General features: G+C 36.1%; 1 protein-coding gene across 1 annotated transcript in view; it reads left to right on the top strand.

Annotated features, from left to right (window-relative positions):
* Positions 1-10,964, top strand: part of CNTNAP2 (contactin associated protein like 2) — a 1,021,786-nt gene that overhangs the window by 307,808 nt on the left and 703,014 nt on the right. The window contains exon 2 of the mRNA XM_005424150.2: positions 7,662-7,772. Within this exon, the coding sequence (XP_005424207.1) occupies positions 7,662-7,772 (111 nt within the window). The remainder of the gene's footprint in view (positions 1-7,661; positions 7,773-10,964) is intronic.

The following is a 10,964-nucleotide window of genomic DNA, read 5'->3' on the forward strand; positions in this document are numbered from 1 at the left end:
AATGAAGAATTTAAAGTTATACTTTTCTGAAAAATTGAATTTGGCAAATTTTTGATACAGTTTTCTATTTTTCCTTTGTGAGAAGTTGAAATTTTTATAAGTTTTTATTTCAGGAGACTGCTTTGTATACATTTATACTTACAATGATTCCATACTGAGTAATTTAACTGAACAGTAAATCCTAATATCTCTGGGTAAGTTGTAAGTCACAGTAATTAACTATGCTAGCTTTAACCCTTTTCTCATTTGCAGTGGTTAAAGACAGAAGCTTGTAGAGTACTTTGGTTTATGTTGTATACCACTTGATGATGGCAGTACATCATCAGAAATGTCTCATAATAGTCATATAGTACATTTCTTGTTGATACAATTCTTATAATATTTTAATTTCCAATAATTTCCAGGTATATTTTAAAATGCTTATTAAAAATTCCTCAAACCAAGAAAGTTTTATTACTTATTAATATCCTGGGCCTTATGATGGAATAGGATAGTAGTTGTTGTAGTCAAAATTTGTAGCCATACCATGACCTTTCAGATTAATAAGTCATTGGCTTCTCTAAAAGCTGGTCAATTTTTCAGAAAAAAATTGGTATCAGAAATGAAGTTCAGGTAGAAAGATCCTTTGGAACATCTTGTAAAGTACTGTCTTTGGGCATCCACATGCACTTTCAGAAATGGCCCTGGTGATGTATCCAGTATTGCCCAGAGATGAATTCCCGATTCAGAACAAAGAAGCAGGTCTCACTGCCTGTCCACTGCTCTGAGCAAAGTAAGCACCATAAATAGAAGCATTACCTGAGATGCGCTCCTTTTCTTACAGAGCTCTAAAGAAAGGCTTGATACAAACCTCAAAACATGAAACCTTAATGCTTAAGGTTTGTGTGAAGACCACCAAATTAATGTAACTAATGGCTTTACCTTGGAGGGGAAAAAAGAGCTGCTACACTTTCTTCCTTCCAGCATCAGCTAACATTTCGAGTAGCAATGGATTACCTCTATTGGTGGTATGCAACTTGAAGTGGAATATAAAACATCCCAGGCGATCAATATGAGCTGCTCTAATCTTTTAGATTACAGCTGAGCTCGAGCAATACTTGCAGAAAAGCTTCACTGACACTCGGGCTCATTTGCTCATGAAGTTGAACATGACTTTGACTCCATAACAGTCCATCAAGGTTGTTGTGTGAAATGTCAGTCATATGGAGAATCTGCCAGCTTCTGCAATATGGAAAATAGATGGGACAGAAGAGGGTAAAAAATTGAGCTTCTACTCTAGCAGTCACCATCCTTATTAAGTATCAATATAAAGAGGCCTAAGAAACTTGGGGAGGAGTAAACTTAGCTTGTTATCCTAAGAAAGAGAAAAAGAAAGTAGCAACATGTGGTAGGTTTTCTTTAAACAGTATTCCAAGCCAAAAAACCACAAAAAAACATGCAAAAGGTGCAGAAAGTTTTTTGTTTGAACAACCCCAAATGTATCAAAGGCTTGTACCTTTGGCAAATATACCTGATAAACAAGTATTTGCTTTCACCATAAGAGAAGGTTGTCTTTGATAAACTTTTCACTGATTTCTTTCTGACTTAAGTACTTGAGAGCATGAGGTATACACTACCCAACCTGGCTTTTTTCAGCCATTACCTGCATTCCTGTCTCACATGATCTGAAGTTTGGATAGAGGCATATCATACTGGGCAACAGTGTTGTGACACAGGGCGAAGGTTGAAATTAAACTTGTGGTGGCCTGTGCTCAATAACACGCACTTTTAAGTTTGGTTTTTAAAGGAGCTGCCATTGATGATGAGCTGCTTTGAAGTACCTCTTGCTTTTTGGCTTGCATCCCTTTAAAAGTTCATTTGAAACAGTGCATAAAATATTCTAGCAGCTTGTGCTTATTTATTCCTACTCTTTGGGGAGACACAGGCTTGTGAATTAAACTTGGTATATTCTATCATTCATTTTGGATTATAAAACCTACCTGTGCTGTATGGAAAGCGAGGCTGTCTTAGCATAATAATACACTGCAATCCAAACCAGCTGCATTAATATTCCTATTGGCTGTCATTGGAGATATGCCAGTTCCCATATGTACTTACCCACGTTTCAGAGTGCCCTTGCAATCTCATGTCTGCTTTTCAGAAGCGCTTGGTGGCTTATTCTTCTTCCTCAGTACACTACAGTGAAATTATGTATTCAAATTGGAGGAGAAAAATGTATTTAAGCTCACTAGCATTTAGCACACAGTACAAATTAAACCCAGATGATATATGATTCTCTCCCTCGTTCCCTAACATTTATCTTGGAATTCGTATTTAAAGCAGGACTCTTTTGCAAGTAAAGATTGAAATTGTTTATAACCATTTTTTTCTCCATACACTTGATAGGCATTCTTGTATAATTAATGACTTGGATATACTGTTAATAGTTCCGATTTTGTGGTTTGTATTGTAAATTTTCTGTTTGTCTGGTGTAAAAGAAAGCTGATTAGGACTTTTAGTTAGAGAGTCAGGGCTTTGGATATTTCTTGGCTATGATATTTTTTTCAGTGCTAATACAGATCTCTTTCATCTTCTGCTAGTGATTTATTATGGTTATTTTTAATTCAGAACACAATATTGATATTGCAGTAATTTGCCTTTTTGAATCTAAGTTGTTCAGCTTTTGAGTTCTTCATTTCTGACATACACATATGGAGCTTTTTTTTAGAAAGTTTTTATTGCTGGCATGTTTTTGTCTTAGATCTATCCTTCAGCAAAATTGTTGTCCTAGAGTACAATTTGATAGGAAATCTTGACTGAAGATTTTAAAACAGGACGGGGGTGAATTGTGGATTTCGTATTTATTTTAAGGTATGTTCCTCCATGCACACTGGACCATATGATGTAAAAGCCTTTCATATTCAAAAGCATGTTTAGTAAGACACCATCTCTTATTTCTCATGAGTTATGGCTATCAATATCCAAATATTTTTCAATTTTAGAACCACTGTACACATCACATCTGTCTTTTTACTTTGCTGATAGATTCTTTGCAAGAGCTTCTGGGAGACCCTCTGATGCAGCTCCAGATTATTCATAAAAACTATAAATGTATATTCCCATTTCTTAATATTTTTAGGTAGTTTGTATGCATTCCAGCCTACTGCTAGATACAAATGTCAAGAAGACACAAATGAACCACAGATTGTTTTTTTTTTCATCTACTCAGACTACTTTGATAAGATATGTCAGCAACTTTACAGGTGACCTGTTTTATTGATCAGGAAGCTTTTGAACAGACTTCTGTGAAGTGAAGCATCAAGGTATTTTACTCTGCTTTGCCCATCAAAAATCATTGAAGTGACTGCTATAGTGAGGATAAACCTTAATAACCTATGGGGTTGATAAGAGAGTTTGTGAGTCTGCTTTGTGCTGTAGTCAACAGCTGCCCCTTCAAATAATGTGGCCCTTCGAATAGTTCATAGACTAGTAAGTGGGAATTAAAGCAATTGCAGGCAAAATAGGAGATGGACTTTTTTAGTTTATCCAACATGATGGGTAGGATATAAAAATAAGCTATGAATAGACTGTAAAACAGGAAAGAATTGGCAGATATGTTTTTGTTGTTTTGTTGAGTGTGGCCACCAGAAATATGAGAGGCTGCAGTTAGAACAAGAGATCCATCTCATCTGCTGATTTCCAATAGCCGGGTGCCTGGGAAAACATGTAAGAAAGAGCAAGTGCACAGCACACTTTTGCTTCAATGATCTTTAGGACTTGAGGAATTTGAAGACTGGGGAATGCAGATATTTCTCATTTGTGTTTAATGATATTAGGTGGCCTTCATTCCATTGCTCTAATTATTATAATCTTAAGACTTGTTTTTGATGGACATATACTTGTTATTTCCTTCTGAATAGGAAAGTCAGAGTAGCAAATGTCATCAGTCCTGAGACAAAGCTATCAGTTCTCTTGATCTAAACATAATAGAGTGGAGTGGAAGTGTCTTTTTTGCTTCAGAAAGTTAACATTTAAATGGACCTGAGCTGCCTTGGCCATTAATATATCACTGAGATAAATGGTATGGAGGAGAGTTTATTCCTTTGCTGCTGCGATGCTGGCAGGAGAGTGTGCTCTGTAATTGATTAACAGGGCACAGTGCATTGACTTATATGGGGAAGGCTATTATATCTCAGTAACAGGAAGGTATATATGATTCTGCTAAGTAAAAAATTGAATTCTGCAGGAAGTAACTAAAACTGCTGGAAGAACAAAAGGTTCCCAAGGTTTTGGGTTTTTTTCCTCTTAAATCTGTGGTAAAACAGTATTTCATATTCTGGTGGAAGTTTAAATAGTGCAATATATTTAGTGAAACTTCCATAGAGGGCTAGAAATATTAGTTTATGTAAGCAGTTTTTTAACTTTTATTCTGTTGGACCTAAAGTTATGAGTTAATGATGAGATGTAATAACTTCTTTAATTCTATTAATCTGAAATATAGTCCTTCCCTGTAATTCATACACATTTATAGTGAATTTCCCATATTTTAAAACCTAAATGAGCAGGCAGATTGGGAGGGGTTGGTTTTTTAGAACAATGAGAGAGTGAGGGTTTTTTTTTCTTATTACTTGGTATGTCAAAATAGACATTGGAGGGGATTACAGCTCTAAACAACAATGAAGGCAAATGGTATCAACTCAGGGTTTTCTCCTACCCCCACCACAGTATTGATGATTACAATAAAATTAAGAAATCAGAAGACTCAGATTAAGTACTTCTGAAGCATACACATTCATCACATACACATACATCACATGAAGCATATTCATGACTGTCTGTAAAAATTGTGACCACATGGGCAAATAGAGGGATATCCCCTCTTTTTTGTTTTTACTAAGTCAAGCTTCTCTGTCTTATCCTTTTGAATCCAAGAGTATGACTTAGTGAAACAGAGATAAGGCAGACCTTTAATGATTTAGAAAATAGTATTCATTCCAAATAAATTTCCCATATTTCCTTTTGTGCATCTTCAGTAGCAGCACAAATATAACAGCTGTCAAATCAAAAGGAGGGGATTGTCTCAATAGCTACTGGAACCAGTAAAAGATCTGAAGTTCTGATGAGCTTCTCTTGTTGGGAGAGTCTTTTTTCATCTGTCGTGTTTTTTCTGAGCCCAATGTCAAAAATCTATGTTTATTTCTGTTGCAGAAATGAAGAGTTTGCTTACATTTTTAAAATAACTTTTAAAATGTTTGTTTATGTTTTAAGATAGATCCTTTATCTCACAATTTTTTTAGACCACAGTAAGCAGTAGCCTCCCGTTATATTAGTAATAAATCAAATTGCATAAGTTGAACACAATTTTTGTGTTTTTACCATTCTAAGTAAGTAAGTTTTTACCATTCTAACATTTTTCCAGGAAGATGCAGGTGTTTCATCCCACCCCAGTTTGAAGCTATGGGTGGCAGAAAATTGTATAAACCTAACAATTTACTTTGCAAAATATATTAAAAACCCTCAGGAAACAGAACAAAGGTACATGTTCAATCTTAGCTTTCATTGCTGATGAGAAAATGTTTTGGTTTTTTTTCCCCTTAAGGGTAAATATCATGTAATATAAGAAAATGGAAATAACATAAAAAGATTGTGCTATGTATTTTAAAAAACTTCTGATTGCGTGTTTTTCTACTTTTAAATATTTCATTCCGTTTTTACCTAGACAGCAGGATTAGTGGCAAATGCCTTCAAGTCTCTAGCTAGGTAGCACAGAAAAAGAAGTGGCAGCACAAGTAGTTTGCAAGCTGAAAAGCTATCACAATCTACAGAAAATAAACCAATAGATAAAGAAATGCTTGAGGAAAAACTTTGTTAAGTAGTTCTGCACTCATATGATCATGGCACTTAGGACAAAAGTTGGCAGTTATGGCAGTCTGCCACTCACTTCTATTCTTAGCGCCAACCTTGTACCACTTTGGCTGAAACAAAGGCAGCCTGGCACCCAGAATGTGAAAACACTGGTGTGTGCAGAGGTGTGTGCAGCCCTGGTGTGCTGCTACAGGGGTGAGGTGTGAGGAGCACCTGGCTGCAGGTTTCTGACCAAATGTGCTGCTCTGCTGCAGCCAGAGCAGAGGGAAGAGGAAATCGATCTTTCTCCTTTGCGGTATAAACAATAATGTTTCGAACCATTTATCTTCCCTTGTCAAAATTCCATCATTAAATACTGTGGTAGTGAACTTAAAAGTCATTGGAATTATCCTTCAATTCAGTCCAAAGCAGTTGCCCTTTACTCTTGCTTGTGCTTGTGTGGATTTTTTTTCCCTTAATGTTTGTTAACTTGGACATTTGTGAAGGACACTTATTTTCTTTGTTAAATGTCAAAATACTGATTCCTGAATGAATGTTCTTTTGTATTTCTGCACTTCAGTTTCTATTCCTGTGAAAGTAATTTTACTTTTCACTACATGAGACTGTACATTTTAGAAGAATTGCATTATATGTTACTTGATTCACTCAGAATCCTCTTTTTTTCCTCCTAAAGTTCTTTAGAAGGTAGGATTAATTTCATCTCCATGTGTGATCCAGTCTGATCAAACAACTGGTTTTTAATTGTACCAAAACAAGGTGGTGTGACTGAGCATTAAATATGCTTCTTATGCATATTTAGACCTATTGTAGACCACCTATGGTGACCTAATGCTTTATAGATACATAAATTGAGGGTATTTCCATTTGCATCAGAGACTGTGCTGCAGTGCATGTGTTTAAAAAGGTTAGTTAGGCTTACTGGTGTAGGCTTAGGCTTTTTTTAGTTTCACCTGTGATATAAATGAGTAATTTAAGTTACATATTTCTCCCATCTGTTGAAACATCCACAAAAAACTCACAAAAGGCAGTACATTAATTAAGTATTTGAAAAATCCTAGGCCGTTTCTCTTCATTCTAATTTGTATAATACAAAAGAAGGAGATTTGATTTACAACTTTTTCTTCATTAGGAAGGCTAAGATACTGATTCTGATTTTTTTTCCATTTTAGATGCTAATACCAAGTTAATCTTCTTTATAGCGGGGTAAAATGGAAGTGAAGTACTTGAATTATTGAGATTAGCCAGTATAGTTGTTTTTTCAGTGAATCTGTTGTATCTGATAATTCATAAGCATTCATTAATGTTCCATAATTTATTTCCTTTTTTTAATATCAGATTTATCAGCACTTCTATTACAGAAATGAAAATGCGTATCTTATTTACTTCTTAGAAAGCTGTCATGATAATACTTTTCTTTAGCACTAATTTTTTGTGTCACCAAAAACATCCCAGATATTTCAGGGTAGGCTTTTTTGTTTAACTGCTGTATCCCCAAGGAGGATGATGACTCATGATTAGATATTACCATTATCTTATTTTCTCAATGGTTGAAATCTTTATTTTCTCATGTCGGTGTGTGTGTTTGTGGTTTTTTGTGGATTTTCTTGTGGTTTTTGAGGTGAGTTTCTGTTTGTTTTGCTGGTTTGTGGTTGTAGGGGAATTTTTTGTTGAAAAGCTGTGATGTAGCTACATGCATTCCACATGTACAAAAATAAAAAGGAAGTTTTATCACCCAGAGGGAAAATAAAGGGCATGTTGTCACTTAATACACATGAATAATTAAGAGCATAAAGTGAATCTGTTTTCTTGTGTTTCAGAAAAATGTGATGAACCTCTGGTCTCAGCATTACCACATTCCTCCTTCAGCAGTTCATCATCCATGACAAGCAGCTATGTGGCAGGGTATGCCAAGTTAAACAAGCGAGGAGGTAAGGGACAGTCTCAACCTTAATATTTGGATATTTCAAAAAATGATGAATTACATTTTTAATATGAAAGTGTGTTTTATATGGAATACTATTGCTTACTCTTGTTTGAACAGACTGTTTTTATGAACTGAATTAATTTCTCTTTCATTGTATGGGAGACTAATTTCACTGCAGGGAGTAGGGCACTGCCCGTAATGTGTGGCAGCATGGGCCACATGCCTGATGTCAATGGACTCATACAGTACAGCTGCATCATTGACTTCACATAAAAGGGTTTGGGTACCACGAGGTGGTTGGGTACCTTTCTGTGTTGGGTACTTGCAAGGTCATGGTTAGAGCAAAAATAAACAGCTTTGATGTGACTTGTTGATGTAACTTGTTCCCACCTCAGCAATGACTGCTGTCATTCACACTTTTTTCTATCCCCACGAGGACTTTGGCTTTTGCATATATGTCTGTAATGCAATGAGTATCTGTAATACTTCTCCATTCAAATGCAACAAACCTGCCTCAGACTTAGTGGTTGGAAGAACAAGTGCATAAATTTGATGGCCTACCTGGTTTGATACTGAGGCACTATGCCCTGTCCACAAAGAGTGCTGGTAGCACTGGCAGCTCTGCCAGGTGTCTGGAGGTCATCATGTAGGAAGGGATGAGCTGGGTTTGATGTCAAGACAGGAAGCGTAACGTGTAATTGAGGAAGAATATAGGGTAGGTCCAGGCATAGATATTCCTATGATGTGGCTCAGGTACTACCTGGAGGTGAAATGGGACCCCCAGGCTCACTGGCAGGGTGGGTGGGTTCTCCACTGGGTAATGCAATTATGGCCTGTTGGTACTCTCAGAGCCCTGACACTGTTCTTGGTTTACTGGCCTGCAACTTCTCTGCAAATTTGTGTTTTACAGGTGTAGAATTCTTGTTCTTTGATCTCTTTATTTCCTTATTTGTTTATTTTTTGTTTGGTTTTGTTTTGGGTTTTTTTTTTCCCTTTAGTCTCTAAAATCAGCTTTAGCCAGGCCCTGGAGTTACTTTCTTTTAACAACTAGCAATTGACATAGTGAGTTACTTATAGTCCTGTTTCCTCTGATGTCAGCTTGTGCCTGAAAATTTAACACCTCTGCTGTCATCCCATGGTTGTGGTCCTCTACTCTACATTTTTATAAAATACCACTTTATTCTCTGTAGAATAGGTATGATAGGTACAGAAATATATCAGAATTGTTATACTGGTAAACCCTAGCCTATGCATTCACACAGCTAAGTTAAATGTAAAACAGATCAGGTTATGTTACTGGTTGTTAAAAAATTGCTATTGTAAGAGAGCTAAACAAAAGCCAAAGACCAGCTTAGAGAAAATATGACTGATGAGCTCTAGTGCTACAGGCCTGCAGATCTGATGCAAAGACTGTGGCCAGACAGGAACATTGGCAATTTCTTTGGTTTTAGGCCTGCAGACCTGTAGATAACACGGTTTGTTGCTTCTGAATGAGAATAGATGTCGTTTTATGCTGGTCCCAGGCTTTTATTTCAGTGCTCCGTGTATTTTGGTACATGCCTTTTGCAGTTCTCAGGAATTCTGTGGCACTGTGTTTGGATGTGTGTTTTGGTAGGCTGTCAGGTCCCTTCTGTTGTGTCTTTAAATATTTATCAGATGAAAGGAATGGTGCTTCAATTCTAAAACACTGCTCATTGTTTAGGTTGAATTCTGTTGTATGACTATACTTACATCCATTTCCTGTTCTAAGTTTAACAAAAGGCCACTAGAACCACTTTAATAAAACACAACTTAGCATCAGCTTTGCTGGGAGGATCTTCCTTTGTTTTTAGATGAGTATTTCTCCTTTTAGTTTACAAGACTACTTATTCTGTTCTAAGTGAAAGGCAGACTGACATTTGGAATTTAATTTTTTCTTTTAATTATATTTACCTTTCCCTTTCTTACCCCTACAAGCACTACAGTACAGTTTCTTTTAATGACGTTTCTTACTGATATGGATCAGTGTTGTCATTAATCAAACACTGGCTTTATTTCCTCATTGGAAATTTTAGTTGCACCTCTTTGTTAAATAGCAGTGTGATCTCTTCGTTTAAATAGCAACTTTGCTAGATTGTTATTATCCATCTCTTAGTACCTATGAAGCATAGCACAAATATCTTACAATACTGAGGCTCTCTGCACATGAACAAATATCTTTTTTATAATCCTAGTGGCAGTAAAAGTACTGTAGAATTCAGGAGAATGTTTAACACAGGAACTTGTCTGTCTGTGTTTATGCTTCTGCAAGTGATGGAAAATAGCTCTGTTTTAATACTGAGCTATTTTACAACTTCACAGAATTACAGATATTGCTAATCAAACCAGTAATAAGTGAATCCAATTTTTTTCTCTCCAAGGACTCATTATCAGCTAATAGATTCCCAAGTCAAATGTACTATTTAAACCACACTATGCTCAAGTCATTAAATGGAAAGAACTTCCCCTCCTCTAGGCCCCAGACCCCTTAAATTAAAGAAATGCACATTTGAAAATTCTACTCTCCAACCCAATTATTTTTCTTTCCTGTATTCATGGCACTTCACTCCAGACTGGCAAAACACTTTATTTGAATAGATGGGATATTTTATTCCATTGATTAAGGCACTGATTCCCTGAACAGCCACATCATGTTATTAAGGAGGCTGGAGTTGTCACTGTAGTTGTTGTGGTTCAGTTTCCTGCTACAAACATTGCAATTGGAAGGATGCATGCCAAAAATAATTTAATATTTTCAGCATGTTTTAGGAGGCTTCAAAAGCAGAAACATCCATGAATTTACTCTAATGTTTGATAACACTTCATTTACAAATCCTGTAACTAGTGATTTAGGCAAATAGAATTAAGTATTTGTGGAATGGCATTGATCTGGAATCTGCCAGAGTGTATATGTAGGGTGGGTTTCTGTGTCAGTTTGTGAAAATATTTTGCGTTTTCCACATCTCTCTACTTAGACCCCTGTAAGCCTTCAGTGACTTGTGGGTTAGTATGTATACTTATTTCAAATGAAATGCAGACTTTATGGACAGAAATTTGATTAGAAATGTTAAAATACTCTCTAAATCAATTTACTTGGTGGTTCTTCCGCATTGCTGCTTGTTCCTGTTCTGAACCTTATTTCTTGTTAAACAAGGAGAAATATCCTTTGTTTTCTTGA

This window comes from Geospiza fortis, unplaced genomic scaffold (genome assembly GCF_000277835.1).
Source record: "Geospiza fortis unplaced genomic scaffold, GeoFor_1.0 scaffold120, whole genome shotgun sequence".
In the NCBI taxonomy this organism is placed as follows: Eukaryota; Metazoa; Chordata; class Aves; order Passeriformes; family Thraupidae; genus Geospiza; species Geospiza fortis.